Source organism: Aulostomus chinensis, chromosome 8 (genome assembly GCF_037954235.1).
Source record: "Aulostomus chinensis isolate RoL2024-O1b breed Wild chromosome 8, RoL_Achi_v1.0, whole genome shotgun sequence".
In the NCBI taxonomy this organism is placed as follows: Eukaryota; Metazoa; Chordata; class Actinopteri; order Syngnathiformes; family Aulostomidae; genus Aulostomus; species Aulostomus chinensis.
In genome coordinates this window covers 19495383-19514142 of record NC_141327.1, presented here as the reverse complement: position 1 = coordinate 19514142, position 18760 = coordinate 19495383, and the positions used below count along the sequence as shown (strand labels likewise).

At 43.0% G+C, this 18760-nt stretch overlaps 1 protein-coding gene across 4 annotated transcripts in view; it reads left to right on the top strand.

The window, feature by feature from the left end:
- Nucleotides 1-18760, top strand: part of dlc1 (DLC1 Rho GTPase activating protein) — an 85941-nt gene that overhangs the window by 55795 nt on the left and 11386 nt on the right. For all 4 annotated transcript variants that reach the window (XM_086211542.1, XM_086211543.1, XM_086211540.1 and 1 more), the window contains exons 6-8: nt 14352-14423; nt 16063-16144; nt 17294-17357. In XM_086211542.1, coding sequence (XP_086067668.1) covers nt 14352-14423; nt 16063-16144; nt 17294-17357 — 218 coding nt within the window. The remainder of the gene's footprint in view (nt 1-14351; nt 14424-16062; nt 16145-17293; nt 17358-18760) is intronic.

Here is an 18760-nt window from a genome sequence, read left to right as displayed (position 1 = left end):
GCAATAAAATTAAGTATGGTTGATGACCCAGTAGAAGTGAAAGTTTGTTGATCTCTTGTCAGAAGATCTGTCTGTTCTTTTTGGTCCCAAATTTGTTGTCCGAATCGGTCGTTTCACCTCAGGTCATGTCACAAAAGTGCAACACTTTGCCAACCCTCAAATGAACAGATCTGAACAGAATGCATCAGTGGTAAGGTTTTCTACATTGACGAATTATACTTTTTCAAATTTTTGAATTATTCATGGTATGTCTCTCCTTTATCCCATCTCTCTTTGATCTGCACTCTCTCATCTTATCTTTTGAGATAACGACACAAAACAGGAGCTCCAAGGAGTTGGGGAGTTGACAGAAATCACCCTGAGAAGTCAAAGCTTTGCTATCTGCGTTGCTCATTGCCCTTTTGCAAAGGTGCCTGTGGATTGGTGACAGTCTTCTAGCTCAACCTGGTTTGTATTTGTCATGACAGTCAAGATGTCTGCACGCTTTGTCACGTGGCTCGCAAGAGGTCAGGGTTCAAAGGAGGTCACAGGTCGGGGCAGGGAAGACTAAAGCATCAACTTCCTGCGTTTCTCACTGGCTGATTCTGCATGAGGAAAGAATAGACATATGGCACTTTGGAATTCTGAACCCATATGTGCAGGACTCCATGACAAAAGTCAAAAACAGGAAAGAGCAGAGAACAAGGAAGAAAGCTGTGCACTTTCTATTGTCAGAGGTGTTATTGACACCTCAGTTTGGATGTGCACATGCAGCACACCAGCAAGATAATCACATACCACACATACAAGCACACAACGGGCATGTACCCACCCACACGCTCACCCATATTTTCATCCTTATGTCACATTGTTTATCTTCCATCTTTCTGATATGTTTGACATTCCAACTCCAGCCATTTGCCAGCTCTGCCCTTATCCAGAACTGTTCATCATGATGTCAGACGTACCGTCAGAAGGTACCCTTGTCACCAGACTCTTCTCACTCACTACAACAGCAACACCAGCTTTTTCAACACCAATCCAGATTTTAATTTATATTAAGCATTCTGACCTAGAACCAAGCCAGCTAACTCCCAAAAGAAACGAGACCACAAGTATTTCTATTTTATATTTGGAAGATACAAGGCTGTAACTATCTCAGGAGATAAGGAAATAACTCAGCCCATAAGCAAATGCAAATCAACCTAGCTTTTTTTAAAGTGTTGTTGTCGCGATCTCACTTTCTTTCTGCAGTCAGATTCCTCTCTAAAGACTTCAGAGAGACTCTAAATAGTACATTACAAACATTTCTATGGTAATGGCATGCTCTATCAAACAGACATTGTTAACTTAAGGATTGTGGGTAGTGTAGTAATTCTCCCTAAGATCGCGAAAAACATGCTTTTCTTTACACATGTTTATTATTATGGACTTGTAGTTTGTTCTGAGCTTGTAAAAAGCTACGACCTTGTGGCTCATGGTCAAATCCTCTACAGAGAACATAGTTAGGCCTCCAGCTTCCATCGGTGTAATTGGATACACTTTTTTAAGTGCATCTATTACATGAGGAACAATTGATGGAAATTTGAAAATAACTAAATCCATCAAAAACCTGTTATGCTACCTTGAGGGGGTCACTGGCTGCATAATTATAACTTGTCCAGAGAGAGAATTACAGCTTTCATTATAACTCAGAGGGAAGCGAGGAAACATGGGAAATGCAGGCAAAGTGCAATAGAGTGGAACCACTTAAATAACCTTTTACAAGCAACGTGATTATTAGTGCAAGTTTTATGAAGAGTGTAGTCATTTAGAATGACTAAGACATGATCTTGCTTGGATCACTTTTCAATGCACCTGATGAACCACAGTTTGGAAAGCTTTGTTCCGAAGAGCTGAGATGAGTCCAAACTGTAATTACTATTCCTCGCTTGGTTTGGAAAAGGAATTCTGGAAATTTCCAGGGAGAGCTGTGCAGCTCAAAATGTTACAGTGTTTTCATTTCAAGGCCATATGGTTGGCATCATTAACCACTCCCCAAGTATTCAGATGGTTTCCCGAGACCTCCACCTCTCGTAACTCTTTGAAAATGTGGTCTCGCACACACACAGTAACTCTTTATGTGTTTAAATTCTCTTCCTTCGGTGTGAGCCTGTAGAAAAAAAATCATACCAGCTTGTTTTATTCACTTTAGGCTTAGAAAAACAGCAATTTTGCCATTAAATAATATTTTTGAATTTTAGAGCTGAGATTGTCGCAAGTTTTACGTTCACAAGTAGAATATATGTTTCCATGTCATGTACAACTTTCCTACATCTAATCTCATCTTTTTCTTTCCTTTAACCTGTCGCCCTCCACACCAATCAGTTTCCCTTTTTGGCTCTGCTCTTCTGCTTCTATCCTTCTCCAAAGCTAAAGCAAACCATCACTAATCTGGTTTCTCCGTCCGTGACTAATATGAAAAATATGAGCAATAATCTGGGTGTTTTTCCACATGTGTTTCTTGCATCCCTTTTCTTTTTTTCAATGTTTTCGTCTTGATTAAGAGAGCTAATGATTCGTGAGTTCCCTCAATATTGGGAGCTCCTTTTACAAAAAGAGTCGCTATGTTTCAGTGACATTTAATTTTCCCACAAGAAATGTCACTTACACAGCTGAAGCAGTTGGCGACGTAACGCCTTTAACACCATTACCACAGCTTTGACCATTAAATTGGCAAATTACTTGCTTGAATGGACAGTTAACTCAAGGTCATTTTTGCCTTTTTCGAACTAATTAAGCTTTGACGTAGCAACTCTTTAACTCTCATGACTGAGAGTATTTTCCCAGATATTCCCAAACCATCTTTGTCTCCAGACAGCACGGCTAAAACTAACTAGCACAGAAGAACAGTTACATACTACTTACTGAAATTAAGAAAAAAAGTCCTCTCCATTTTCCACCATGTAGAAGGTCAAGTCAACATCTTCGTCTTATACGTTGTTACAGCCACGTGTAATGTTGCCTATACCACCATTTCCTGATGAAAATACACATTTCTTAGTTTTGTTTATTCACTCCAAACTAAATGACTGAAATGCCATCTTTTATTTCAAGGCTTACAATTATAGAAAAATATGACCGTATATAACTGAATGCTGTATGCCTGTGCTTGAAAATGTGTGTTTCTTTATCAGTGTGTGTGTGTGTGCGCGTGTGCATGTGCGCATCTGTGTGTGGGTCAACTTTCCCACTGTTTGCTTTAGCATTTACACATTAGTGTGGGCCAGTAATTCCCTCTGCCTTTGTCTAAAAGCCAAGGTTGAGCAAAAGCCACATATGGTAGTGCTTTACAGGGAAACGGCGATTTAACTCTCAAGCTCAAGGAACAGGATTTACAGTCAAGTGAGTACAAAAGTGACCCTTTCGGCAAGTGGCGGTTGGAGGTATTCCCACTGTTTGAGTTTATAAAAACATCAACTCCGTGAAACTTCTGTTTGTCATCAGATGCCTGTCACATCTGAGCAGGTACCAGCTGAGATATAACTGGATTAGAGGTGAGTTTTGGAGCAGATTAGAACCAGAGAGGAACTCGAGGACAGCCAAATCCTCCCAATTAAGGAAGATGGACATTCGTTCAACTTGAGCGATGTGCCACCATTTAATGAGCAATCATGGACAAAAAGAGTATATTTTCTTACATCTCTAAATGAGCTAAACACATTATGGATGAGTTTTAGATATGATGGAAAAATATAGTACATAAATCATATCAACATCTAATGTGTCAATCTTAATCTGCTTGATGTGAACCCAGAAACCGAGGTGGTTGCCCCGCAGCAAGCTATTTGTCCCGAATAAACATTAAGCTATTAATCAGTAAAACCTGGTTGTGTGTTCTTTGTTTTACTTTGGCAGAAGTTTCAGGCAACCTGACCATCTAGCTGTTATGAAGTTGTGCGTGCATACGTGTGTCGCATTGTGGGTGTGTCACTGTGTGTTTGAGATCAATCGATGTAATTTGCAGAGGTGCAATAACTCTTCCTCAGTAATTCCCCCCACCCTGCTTTATTTGTTCTTGTGCCATAATCTAAATACACCCTCACTGCTCTGGGCAAAAAAGAAGAACTTTAGAAATGGATGATCCGACATAAAGCACTTGTTTTTCTTTCAACTCCACCATCTGGATGAAAAATACATGGCGGTACAACACAGATCCATTGTTGTTATAAGTATGTGTGTGTCAGCCTCCTGCTTCTATTGTGATCGTGGTCAGTCCATCAAAGCCCGGAGAGGGTGTCGGCGAGGCATTTGGTCCACTGTCTGCAGCACACTTCCTTTGTTTATGTGTATGTTTGTGTGAGTGCTGAGCCAAGCCTCTCCCTATACTTCCTCATCACTATTGTGTGCATGGAAGCATCTCTCTCTCTCTCCCTCTCTCTCTCTCTCTCTCTCTCTCTCTCTCTCTCTCTCTCTCTCTCTCTCCCCATCTCCATCTCTCTCTCCCACACACACACACACACACACAAACACAGCAGTTAAAGTCATTTTATCTGCAAAGAGGACACACACTTGCAATTGGAGGCATTCAAGTTTCAAGGAGAGTCAGATCAGGAATGAAAGCTCCTCCTTGGTTCTAAATAAAACACAACAGCCCCCATGAATAGTGGTACTGCTGTGTGCCTAAAAGGGTACAAATACTTCTTGCTGGGGGTGGTACCCTTCAGTTCACTTCGTAACCCTTCTATTAGACCAAAGGTGCGTTTCAGGCATCTTGAAAACTAATATTTCACCTTGTAGGTAAAAAAATACTTCGAAGTTGCATTCTTTAAAAGTGCACTTGTACGTACAGAACTGGTCTCCCCGGATTGCCTTCATAGTAGTTGGTTGGACATTATTTTAAAATGTGCATGGTTAAAAAAAAAAACATCTTTCTTGCATAAAAGTAAGTTTTTGCTTTACAATATTATGAAATATTATGAGATTTTAACAATTTACAGCTATTTACACGCACGGAGCTCACATCTCTACTTTAGAGGACCCAGTGTGACCTTTATAGGGTTATAATTTGGTTATCTGTGTTGTGAGTCTCTGTTGACACGGCCTTGGGTGTTTTTGTGTGTGTTGGACTGACACGTCCGACCAGTGACCTCTCCTGCCCTGCTGTTTGGGGTTAGGAGTTGTAGAAGAGGGGAGCATACACCCCAAGGCAAGTTGGTCCTAATGGGGAGGGGGGAGTCTTTCCTCCTTCTTCTGCATCTCTTGCTTCAGCTTTTCTGTCTTTCATATCTTTTCACTATCTCCTCTGTATTTCTGTCCAATGCAACATTTGTTATATTTGAAAATGTTTAGGAATCTTTATGCTCACTTCCTCAATTTTCTTCTTCCCGGCATTCCCTCTGTGTCCTGGGGGTCAAAGGTGACACTGTAAATTTTACAACCTACAACAGTAGCCTCGCCCCGCAGCTGTGAGATGAGGGGGCATGAACGTGAGCAGAATGAAAGCAAAACTTCACCCAAAAAGTTTTCAGCCTTTCTTGTACTCACAGTTAGGTGTCTTAAGCAAATGAAGACACCAGTGCATCACTTTGACTCTAGAATGCAGGAAGAACCAGCCACATGTATTTAGCTTGAAGCTAATTGTCCCTCATTGCACTTCAGTAAACCTGTCCAAAAATGTCCATTTACAACCTACCAAGAGCATCATCCTGTGTAATCCATGTCTTTTATTTTTTTAATCCAATTTAACACCCAGTAATCCACAAACGGTTCAGTTTGGTGCTTCCATGATTAAGTGCGAACAAGTGCGAACCAGCTGGTCACACTCTGCGAACGAGAAGTGCAGCTAGTTTGTTTAGGGTACAAAGCCTACAGCTGAATAAAGATGATGTCGATTGTACCGGACAATGAACTTGAGAGTCAAAACACGGACGTTCTTGGACAGATTTACTTTTACTTCAGCTTTGCGGCTAAATGGCGCCATTTGCTTTCAGGTAAATACATGTGGCCGGCTCTTTCCATGTTCTGGAGTCACATCTATTTGTGAAAACTTGAAAGGCAAAATACTTTTTTTTTTTTAAGTATCGCTTTAAAAAAAAGTCTGCCGCTTGTAATGGGTTTTTTTTTTCACACCTGGGAGGTTTTTTTTTGGCAGGACAGAGGTTGTAATTACAGGCTAGCAACATGAGTGTAAATTACAGTGAATCACAACTTAATCCCTTTTATAAATGCCTCATGATAAGCCAAAGTGCTCCGATTCCCTCACACCCCTCTTTGCCCTCATTTGTACTGGATCCGGATCATGAGCCAAACTGACTTTGACGAGTGCGAATGGCTGGGGACTCCACAGAGACACTCGCTACCGAACAAGCAGAGGTCTGCTTTTCTTCATCTCTCGCAGGCATCCACCGACACGTCCCGGCATTATTGTGTATTCATCACATATTAACAACCCCCCCCCCCATCTCTGTGCGGGGCTGTTGATCCATCTCAACTGAGGATATTTGAGTTGGGGTTTTGGATGCCACCTCTGGGTGGTCGGTTGTGTTTTGCAGCTGTGGGATTTGGCCTTGTTTGGTAATCTCTCCTTCTTCTCTTGATTTATTCTCTCTCTCTCTCTCTCTCTCTCTCTCTCTCTCTCTCTCTCTCTCCTCCTGTCTGAGCCGCTCTGACTCACACACTCGCAGACATAATTAACTTCTCTTCAGATCACAGATTTTCGAGAGATTTAGAGATCTCCTCTAATTTATGAATAGAAAAGTCCACAATCTGTGTTCATAATTCTTACATCCTAGAATGATCCATGGTAGTTTTTTCATGACGCGGCTTGTCTTCAGAAAACCGCGACACTCTTGGAGTATTTAAGTATCCGAAAGCATTAAGGATTGAAAATTGATGGGGATTGATGTGTGTTTACTTACTCTTTGATCAGGTAACAGACATTTCGAAAGCCCCTAATTACAGTACTTCAAATACACTTATGGTTACAGTAATCATCCCAGTAGAAAAAAAAAAATATATATATATTTGCAGCATTTTCTTTCAGTCTACAATTATGTTTTCAACCAAGTCTCATAAAATTAGGAAAGGCTGTTAAAATGTGAAGAGAGAAACTAGGAGTTTAGTACTGATTTGTTGTGTGGCATTTAATGTATGACGAATGATGTATTATTGAGCATATTCTTCCTTTTGCTTGCAGTATTAACATCCTCACATATTTAGAGGTTAAAAGCTCATGACTTTCCTTCATATCAGGCAGGATCTCTAACAGAGGACTCACTTGTGACTTTGTCAGCTGGGCCCTCGTGGCAGCCAACAACAGACGCCACACTTAGCCAGGATTTTCTGAATCACCCGTTCCTCACTCTGCCTCTCCCAGTCCAAGCTCTGGATTACATGTACTTCCCTGCCACATGTTAACTCGTCTGTCCCCCCCCCCCTTTTTTTTTTTTTCTTTCTATTATTTTGCACCACATCAGTGCCTGTGTGTTACTATGGCAACAACACAGAGCTGGCTGATGCACAATATGCAAGTGAGGAGTTCTTGGAACTCTCTCCCTCCCTCCCTCTGGCTGGAGGAAAGGAAGAAGACTGGAAAACTTGACAGGGGCTGTTTTGAAAACGACCAATTATGAGATGAGTAATGTGCCCCCCCCCCCCCCCCTTCTCTTTACACACACTCACACAGCACCAACTCTTATCCTATCTGTAAAGATTGAAGTATTCATCACAACCTTTACCTAGCTTGTTCCTATTGTTTTAGGTAGTACACTACAGAGGGCCACATCAAGACTTGTGGGACTCCCCCCTGTGTTTCACTGGGTTGTGTTTGCAGAGACACCTGAACGTGGCTACGTGCGGTAGGCGGCCATGATGGCGATAAGAGTGCAATAAAGCAGCATTTAACCACTTTTGTCAGGAACCATGAATTGGTCATGGAGTGGGGGGGGGGGGGTGTAATATGTCGCCGAAATTTGCTCTTTTTTTAAGATATTGATCATCCCCTCATGTACATTATTTTGAGGCCACGAGATATGCTTTTGCTAGTTTGATTTTAATTTATCTACCTTTTTTTTTTTAAATCTTCCAAACTAAAGCGGTAGCAAGTACATAAAGGCACAAACTATTCACACGTGACTAATCGCAGGAGCATTAGTGCAGATGTTCTAATGGTGAAGGACACGCTGCTGCTCTGAGTCGACTGTGTCTCCCTCCAGGCAGCTCCTTATCAGGTGGGGAGTAGCGGCGCGGTTGGAGGTGGAGCCTCGCCGGAGTAGTTCATTCCTAAAGCTTGAATCACTCTACTCTCCATTCACATTCCTGCTGGGGACCGCTCGCTCCACGCACGGACTCGACGACGCTGGAAGGATTTTTTTTAATTATTATTATTATTATCATTATTATTATTGAATTGTTTGTTTGTTTGTTTTAAAACCGCGGACATTTTTCCTATTAAAAGTTAAAATCATGGATTTACCGTCTTCCGCAAGGGTCAGAGGACACTTGCAACCGATTGTGACAGTTTGAGTTTTCTCTGGATCTATCATGCCGGGCTCGCTTTGACGGGGGTCCCCTCCGGAGAGTCGTCGCCTGCCGGAACGCTGCCGGGACTTTGGTTTTATGCTGCGAACGACACGTTGAAAAATGATCTTAACACGTAAGTGCCAATGTGATTTGGGAAACAATAATATAAAGTTTTTCTTTGTTAAGTTAAAGCAGAGGATTTACTTTATATCAAGAAGGCGCACTGAGGTTAGTCTACAACTTTATCATTTCAAGTCATTTTTAAAGTTCCAGATTCTACTCATTTGCTTTGGTTTTAGCTTCACTAAAGCGCACGTTAAGTCCCCTGAGGGGCTCGGTGCTGCCGGCTGTCAAGAGATGAAATCTCCCCTGCTTGCGCACAACTCCGCGCCCCATGTCTGTTTTGATTCTCGATTTAAAGAAAAAAAAAATCCCGAATTTGTGTAACCACATGCTTTCCGCGGCATCCTATGGTGGTTCCTTTATTTTTTTGCTAATTCCAACTCATTGTCCAAATCTTGACGCGCTTTTACGCACAGATCCCTGGGAGCGTCGAAAAGACCCCCGCCAAATTGAACTGAATTAAATGAAACTTAGACCCAGAAGCAGAGTCGTGAGGAGGAAAGCGCAGCCTACCTGAGACTCAGTGACTCTTGAGCCATCTCACTGTTCAGTTTGTTTGACTGAGCCGCCTGCCTCAGAGCCGACCTTTTGCTATCGGAGACTTGGAGGCGCTGCGCTGAGACTATAAAATCCTGTTTTCAGTTGTGCTGCTTGGCTTAACTTGATTTGTGGCTCTTTGTCTCAACTATTTGCTCCAACACATGGCTGCTTATCAGCTACCTCAGGTCTGGAACAGATATGAACACAGCTGCCTTCAGTTGAGCCATATAACTATTAGGGATGTGCTTAGGCACACCAGACATCCTGATGCAAGGGTGTATGGCAATTGTTTACAGTAGAAACACCTTTTGGAGCCTACTATCTATTTGATAACACGTTCTTTTGGGTCGGATGTAAGAGTCGATGGTTTAGAGGCTTCGTTTCTGATCTGAAAGAAGAGCGAATGAAGGAAATACATTTCATCATCTCGCTCGTGAAGCAGGAAGTGAGCTGAGGCCTTATCTGCTGGACTTACATCCAGCTGGCACACACTTCACATCCTGTGAGAAGATACACATATGTTGATTTTACCTTCCCTGTGCTGAAGGTAGCGTTGGGCTATCCTGGCTTCATGAGTGGATCACTATCAACAGCGGCCTGGCAGGAATGGTTGTCATCTAGTTGTGGACAGCTTTTATCAGGAGGCTTTGAATGAGTCTGGTCATCTGATCCACAGCAAAGGCCCTCTGTGTGAGCATAAATCTGTCATCAGGGAGCAGCACAGAGTCCATTGGGGTGAGCTCCATGATGAACCATCTGGCCCAGCTGTGTGTTTGCATGTGTCTGTGCATGCGTGCCTGCGTCGGCTGGTGGTAGATAACTGGAATGTACCATGGTAGTAACCTCATTATTCTTGCATGTGTGTATGTTTATGTCAATGGGGCATAGCTTGAGGCCAACCAGATGGTGATATTCATGGCACCATCGCTAACAGCCAGATCTTCTCAAGGAACGCCAGCTGTCTCAGCCGTGGAATCGCAAAACATGATACCCATCTGCATAAAAAAAGATTTATCGAACCACCCTTGCATTCCAACAGAGCACTGCAAGGATTGTACATCAGGCACGTTAAAAAAACAACACTTTTATTCAAGTTCAAGAGCGTAAAATATTTGTCCTTGTCCCATGTTGAGGTGATGGACAAACCCTGGCAGCATCTAGGCTCCTTGTCTTGATTGTTCTAGATAAGTCTCGAGCCACAGAGTCTGGCCTGATCTATCATATCACCTGTCTAGACCCACTTTACAGCTACTTCAGAGAGACCTGGACTTGATAAGAACCCTCTGACTGTTTTTTGGGGGGTCACATGTAGCCACTATGAGCCCTACCAATGATTGGGTAATTCCAGATAAGCCACCTCAACTCACAACAGTTGTTTGTCAAGCATTCTTTTCAATGTGCCTACATCAAAGCCTCGGCAACGGTGATAACTGTATTCAGACTCTTGACCTCCAGCGTGCCATGTATGTAGCAGAGCCTTTGAGGTGGGAGGCAGCATCCTTTGTTTGCTAGCTGCTGAACAAACTCCCAGTGGAGCTAAGCATTCAGACTCGGCCAAGCCAGACCCCGCTGCCTCCTGCGATGGAGGGAAACTTCAGCTGGCAATTGTGAGAATTTCCTGCCACAGGAAAGGAGAGAAGAGAAGGGGTGAGCAGAGTTGAAATCAGCTCAGAGGAGATGAGAGAGAGCAAAGGAAAGCAGTACAAACCGCGATGGTTAATTTTAGAATTCGGTCCCTCTGGGCAGCAGATGAAGCTCAACCGCGACATGGAACTCACTAGTTCATCTTTGGCTAAATTCCAGGCTTCACCCGTGATCCATATGCATTCGCTATTAGCAATGGTTTGGCTCTTGTTAATAAAGTTATCTATCCACTGGGGAATTTTCCTCACTGTGTAGACTGCTAGCATTTTTATTCAATTGTAGCCACATTAGGGGGACCAAAACTTCTTGTCTAGTCAGGAACTTGGCTTTGGATATGAATTCATCCAGTTGCCCATCTGACTCCAAACTAGGCCACCAAGGATGGAATGAGGCAATCAAACTGGAAAAAACTTTAGTTTAAGTACAAGCAGAAGGTTACCTTTTGCAGACAGGAAGCGACATGCTGCTGGTACCTTATGTTGCTCCTAGCTTGAAGTCACTGGGGTCAAACTGGCACAAGGCTGACAAAGTACGTGTCAACTGGTGTGTATTTTAGACAGGCTAAATCCATCTGCACTTGCTTTCATTCCACTTAAACAGTTGTCACTACATGAAAACGCAGTCTAAACATGAAAAGGAATGTGTTCTGAATGTGCTGTTCCAGAAATTACCCTGCACCTAAAGAATTATGTGGTCATTTGTAGAATAATTTGCCAGCATGTAGTATTTTTATTACTGCAGTAAACTTTCTTAACTCCTCTCCCTTGTGACATATTGTACTTCTGCTAACTTGGCACTTAACTAAAGCTCAGCATCATTATCAAGGTGCTGAGCTTCAGTTTTTTTTACATGAGGGTGATACAGATTTCTTGCTGCTGTAAAAGCGTGCTGTAAAACATTTGTTCAGTGTGTCTTTGTATGTGTCTTTAACCATGAGGACGTTTGGAAGTACACACAATCACCGGAGCCTTTGTTTGTCTTGGCTGCCTCCCCGCCTATTATCTGGCCAGGAACAAACGAAGGCAGGGCCTTACAGCCGGGTGGTCAGTGGCCACTGCAGCGCCACTCAGTTCTCTTCCTGTGAGGGAAGCAGGAAGAGGAAGTGAGGTAGTTCCCTGGCGAGGGCTAAGGAACTGGGGTGGACAGTAGGGAAGACAATAAAATAATTTCAAGTAGCAAACAGAAATGTAAAGTTTTGGGAGGGGTGTTTCTTGATGACATTTTTATGAAAGTTGTGCTCTGGATTGTGTACATCTACCACTACTGCGTTGATCCTACTCGTTCTACTCCAGATGCAGTTCTATAGTTAGGTTGTTTGTGCCAGATTCCCCTTTGGCCCTGTCCACTTCCTTCAGCCAAACAAAAGATAGAAAAATATATTCTTGGTTCAGTCTGTGAATGAATGGCAACACAATGTGGAGCACTGACAAATATTCAGTTGGAGCCATCATGCGTGGTGAATGCTGTTGTCATTTTGTTGTCACTGAGCTACACCGGGTCCACTGTAAAGTAGATTTGACACACACACAAGCCGAATGGGGTGTGTCACTGCATAGCCTCCCTCCAATGGCACCCTTTGAATCCCAGAGTCCTTTTCAGGGGGGGTGGAAAGCTAACCGTGTGTTTGTATGTCTAATTTGCATTTTAATAGCTTTACTGTCTTTTGAGTGGTTTGTCTTTAAACATGAGGTTGGTCTTTGCAAATGCACAAACTTGCATGTCTGCACACACACACACACTCACACACACACACACACACACACACACACACAGCAAACTCTGGAATCTCTTACCCTACGTGGTATTTGCATTCAAGAATTGTAGTGTAATTACTCCTTGGTTTTGGTTCCTCTTGATTTACTACGCTCCAAAAATACTTCTCTCAGCACATACCCAACAAGTAAAACCTAGCGTTTCACATACACAGTGAAAATAGAGCTCATTTGTCGCATAAAATAGTCGTACAAGGTATCCATTAATGTGTTATTTGGCACTGAGGTGCATGCATGTGTCAGAGGGATTGCTTTAGGAGTTGCATGGCCCCTGCAGTGGCAAAGGGGAGACCCTGTGTTGATCGTGTCACACCTTGTTGTTAGTGGGTTTGTCTGCCGTCTAGGCTTGTTGTTGGTATGTAAATGCTTATATATGGTTGAAGCCCAACCCCTTTGCAGCAGTAGCTCGCTGCCTGTCACGGTCTTGTGTAACTTTGTTCTAAGCTTTCTTTTGCATATTTCAAGTAAATTCTTAGCAATTTTTGTCCCACTTATTCTGACGTCACCATTATCATATATCTTGACCGAAACATGGAAAAGTTTTGAGGAAAGTTCGGTCCCACTACCTTCACCTGGATTTTTTTTGAGCATGCAGAGATGCATTGTAAAAAAGAAAAATTAACCACTATTCACTCTTGTACTGCCTGAACTGTTGGCTCATTCACCCAGAAAGAGTAAAAGGCATTACTATAATTAACATCAAATTGAAACTTTTGATGAAGCTGTCAGATTTGTCCATCTTTGCTTTGCTCTGGCACCTTTAAAGTCCTTCTTTTGCCGTCTATACGTTCCACTTTCATCTGGGATTTTTACCAGTCTCCTTTCCTGCCTTTGTTCCACTGGTTTTGTTTACAAGTTTTTCTCAAGGTTGTGCTACATTTGTACTTGCTGTCACTTGACTGAAGGGGACATTGTAAAGTCAGCTCCCTTTGGGCCTGGAGACATGTTTCTGTCTGTCTTCTGTCTGCAAGCCGCTGGCTCTGGGGGTGATGGAGCAATTGAGGAGACTGGGGTGTGGGCAACCATTTGGCATATGTCATCTAAAGGGCTTTCGCAGATAATTGGGAGATGTCCCCATGGGTCCTTCTCTCTCTCTCACACACACACACACACACACACACACACACACACACACACACACACACAGAGCCGATCTCTACATTCAGTATAGTACTTAGCATAACAAGCCTACGTCACACCTTGTTTTAGAGAGAGTTATGGCAGTAACAGAAACAGCATGGCAGAAACATCAAGAACTTGAAGGAAAATTGGAAGAACATGATTTCAGCAGTCACCTGTTGTAGCTGTATTCATATACAGAGGGAGAGTTTTACCTTAAGAGTCCTGTGTGAACCACAAAAAAACCAGCGTACCTGTTGAGGAGCTTAAGTGGCACAGACCTGCCGTGCGAGGGGGGTTACACCATTTGCAAGCATGATAGTTGAAGAAGCATGTGAGAGGAGGGGGACAGAGCGTGAGCTAGCTAATAAGGTCAAGGGGTTCATGTCTGATAGGCTGCAAGTATGCTGAGGTCCTCAGTTTCAGACTTTTGTCTCAATTCTTACATTTCAAAATGTAATTTGCGCTTGAGTGACGATGGACCTTTTTCTCTCAAGGAAGTGTAAATTTGTAAGCAAGTCAAGTCTTTTTTTTGGGGGGGGGGGTTACTGTGCTTCTACCTGTCCTGTCCTGTCCATTTTGATGTAAATAATCATCACATTTTCTGTTCAGGTTGATTAAAATGTCTCACGCATCTCATACAAGTTTTCCTCTGTGTTTTCTCGTCTACAGAGATTGAAGCCAAAGAGGCCTGTACCTGGCTCCGGGCGGCGGGCTTCCCACAGTATGCCCAACTTTATGAAGGTACCACTCTCCAACCCCTGCTAACTACAACAATAACCAGTGCAGCAATTTAGATAAATAGATTCTATAGAATTTGTTGTAGTTAGGAGTATACAGCTGAAAAAATAAATACTGAATTCACTGAGACTGCTCCTTTGATGTTTAGTCGCAGATGAAACACATTCACTTAATGACTTTTTTTGACATGTGAGACAGAAAGTGGTTCTTCAGCCTATCTGTGGGTGAACATCTCTTTGGTATTTTAGGTATTTGAGGAACTTCAGGAATTGGTGATGTTAAGCTTATCTAGAAAAAAAACCCTACAACATACACACTTGTATGCATGTTGGTGCACACCTCACACAGCCCAACATTCCTGAGGAGTGTGGGAGTGCGCGCGCGCGCGCGCGTGTGTGTGTGTATGTATGTGTATGCGCGCGTGTGTGTATGTGTGTGTGTATGTACGTGTATGCGCGCGTGTGTGTATGTGTTCTTCGTCTTCCACAAAACCACACAAACTTCAGCAACGTCTATACTCCAAACATTAACCAAACTGTGACTATATGGTAACTTATAGTAACTCTTCAAGAATCAAAGGTCTACTAGCTGGTTCAAAACAGCACAGCGCTTTTCGTTCCATGTAGCCACGCCGACTATACCCTGACATACCGCGGCCATATCAGTTGCCCTTATGTAACAGCACGATGACAGCAACACCAAGCTACCTTTGTCAACAGCTCATTGTGCGTTCCCGCTTAACCGTGACAGGCTTCCTATCTGAGGGGAAAGCACATTGTGTTCCTGAAGAGGTGATGAGACTGTTTTCATATACACACGAGCTGCGACATAGAAGCGAACTACAATCAATCACAGTGCGCATTTGGCAGCCTTAAAGCCAACCATGTAATTCAGAATTTGTGCCGATGCATGGCACATTTTTTTCTTCCATGGTATCCGTGGGGCTATCTCTATTGTCTGTGCTGTCAAGACTATTGCCCCACTAAAGATAGGCACACTGATAGGCTGATGTGAGTACAGTGAACTGAAGGTGCTGGCGTCCCCTGAAAAGCATTTTCTTATCATCACTGCCCCTGAGGGTTTGGATGCAAGATTCCCATTTTGGGTTGGGTCAGGAGGACATTCCTGAAAATAATCAATTGTGTGCACATCCATCCGTCCTTACAGCCAAACTTATTTCAGAGTTGCAATGTTCACTTGTGTTTTAAGGAACTTTTTTAATTAACAGTGTGGAAACTCAGTGTTAATGACCTGAAAGAAGGAACAATAAGGAAAAAAGGAAGTAGGACCTGTGAGTAGTGGTCTATTGTCATTCTTCAATCAATCCCTGTGTGCTCCACATCCCCCCACCCTGCCGGGGTCTGGAAGCCACAGCTGAGTTTGTTTGGTTGGCTAAGATGCTACTTCCTCTTTTAGCTTTTCATCAAGGCTGTATGGGGGAGAAGGTGGGACACAAGGCCTTGAGTGGGTGGATGTGGAGAGCTGAGGGTTGAATCTTCAATTCTATCTGAGCACGTTGATCCTGTCAGTAATCTGACTCTCTCTCTCTTTCTCTCTCTCTCTCTTTCTCTCTCTCTTCTCTCTCTCTCTTTCTCTCTCTTTCTTTCTCTCTCTCTCTCTCTCTACCTATCTGTTTTTCTAGATGCCCAGTTTCCTATTGACATCTCTTCAGTCACCAGAGACCATGACTTCCTTGATCGCGATGCCATTGAGGCTCTGTGCAGGTGAGATTACAAGTCAGGATGATGCTTTCTTTTTCTTCTGATGTTAGACACCATTCCTCTTTTTCTTTCTTTGCTTTTTTTCCTGTGCTATCTCATTTCCCCCAAAATGAATCCATGAGGGTATGACTTCAAAAAGCAGACGTGCTTTGGAAAGTTGCCGATGAGATGAAAGAATGACACGATAAGCACCTTGGAGCCATTTACCTTTTCCCCTCAGCATTTGTTTTTCCATGTCAGTACCTTCTCCTCTCTTTACTTTCTTTTTTCTCTCTACGACTGATAGCATTTCACCTCATTAGAGTCTTTTGTATTATCCTGGCAAGTACGTATCTCCCTTCTTACTTGTCACTGCAGCTTTCTACGGTCACGCAATGCTCTTAACACGCTCCTGCTTTTCTTGTAGTAAGCCACTTAAAACATTTAGCTTTCCTTAACCCAGGGAGGAAATTAATTCAAAGCTTTGTTTATTCGAAGTTTCAGACATGTGTCATCCGCAAAAGGCTAAATAGCATCCCATGAAAGCGGTAAAGAATGACAGTAACAAAAGAGGAAACTAGGTTTGCATGGTGGCATTGCCATAGGAATTAGCATATAAGGAAGAGGTTAACGGCTCTTTAATGGAGTTGGTTCCTTCATCAAATTCCAACCTCTCAGTAATAAAGCACAGCAGGTGTCCCTCCATACATCTGGAAGCTATCATATCAATGTCTCCTCTCTTGGCAGCCTGCCCCCCCCCAACTCTCCCTCAGTTTCCATCCCTTCATCTCTCCATTGTTACATGATCTGTTCTATAAGGGCTCTCCAGAGAGACCCCACCACTCTCGCTCCCCTTCTCCAGGTGGCTGGGGGATAAGCTTTCTGTCCCCTCCCCAAGTTTTCGTCGCCACTCCAACAGATTACATTCTCTCTGCTCTCTCCCTTTTCTGTCTCCCGCTCATGGGGGATTATCCTTCAGCAGCTCATTAGCTAGCCCGGGTGCACACCAGACTCCCCCTCTATCTTCCTCTCTTCATGTTGCTTCTTTTCTATCATACATCCTCCTGGCTATGGCAGAGTGGTGAGATGTTGTGGGGAAAGTTAAGGGTGCTTGAATTTTTATATTCTTAAAAAAATGTAAATATAACCCATTTAATATGTTTCTTTTTGCAGACGGCTGAACACCCTCAACAAGTGTGCTCTAATGAGACTTGAGATATCGCCGCAAAGAAAAAGAGTGAGTATAAGCGCATGTGTGGACGCATGTGTGGACACATGAGCTCCACTCCTCTCTGAAAACCCCCTTTTTCCTTGTCTCCTCAACCATAATTGCATTTCCTCACTGCAACTATCAGTTCAGTGTTGGCTACAAGGGAAAGCTGTGTTTTTCTCTTATCTTATTTAATGAGAAGGCACCTGTTGGGTTTGTTGTGAGGACCCTAAGGGGAAGGAGGATAGCTTCAATGTATAAATCAAGGGGTTGCATTCACCAGGGCCTCCCCCTGCTCAAGTCGCGCTCCCGTTCTTTTCTCAATACTTCTTTTTTCACAATTAAAGAAATAAGAAAGCTGTGTTCTTGTCCCCTTTTGTAGAATGAACCACCACACGTGCCATGCCCATGAGTGGCTTGGAATGTTAGTTACTGGGTAGTTTTTAGGTGAAATTTACCTTCAGGAGAACTGAATGACCCACTCTCAGACTGTGTGTGTTCCAAGCCTGACCTGACACACACACACACACACACACACACACCACACACACACACACACACACACACACAGTCAATCTTAGAAGAAGTTGCCTTTCATACAAATTAACCTTAATTCCTTAATGACCTTAAGTGCTACATAGTAACATCCTTGTTCCATGTGTGGTGGTATTCATTGGGATGACCCTCTCTGTGTCACCTTTCATTTCAGGAGTCAACAAGAGTAGAGCAGTCAAAGAGGTCATTTGCCATCTTTTAGGATGGCAACCCCCCTCCCCGACCCCTCCCTTCAACAGCTTAGGAATGCATTGATCCTCCTCATGTCTTAACATTCTCTCTCCTTTAATCCTCTGTATCTCAGAGTTTGCTCCACATTATATCTCTCTTATTGTAATAATAGATAGTTTTCATTCTGCAGACTTTGACGTTCAGCATCCGGCGCTGCACTGAAGGCTTTGATGATTTGAGGATAAGATATCTCTAGAATGTTGAAAAATGGTTGGCCAATCAGCTGCTCTCTATTCATAACAAATAACGGTTATCTCACATTCCAAGCCACAGAAACAAGCCACAATAGAATGCAGATAAGTCACAAAATGTCTGTTGTCAACATGAAATCCTTAAAAAAAAAAAAGCCCTGTATCTAATAATGTGGATTTTGCTCAAAAATTAATACAGACAGACAGAAGAAAAAAATGGGGGGGGGGGGGTTATAAATCAAACTTTATAGGTGACAAGAGCAGTTAATTTAGGTTTATTGTTCAGTTGTACAAGTTTGGTCCAAAACTGAGTTTGGGATTGTTAAAGAAGTCATCCCCAGCATAATCTGTGTGTGTTGGGAATGACAGTCGCAGTATACCCGTGAGGTTGTCTGCCTCTCGATTTGTGTGTGCACTTACATACAGACAAGAGAGGATAAAGACTGCAGGGGG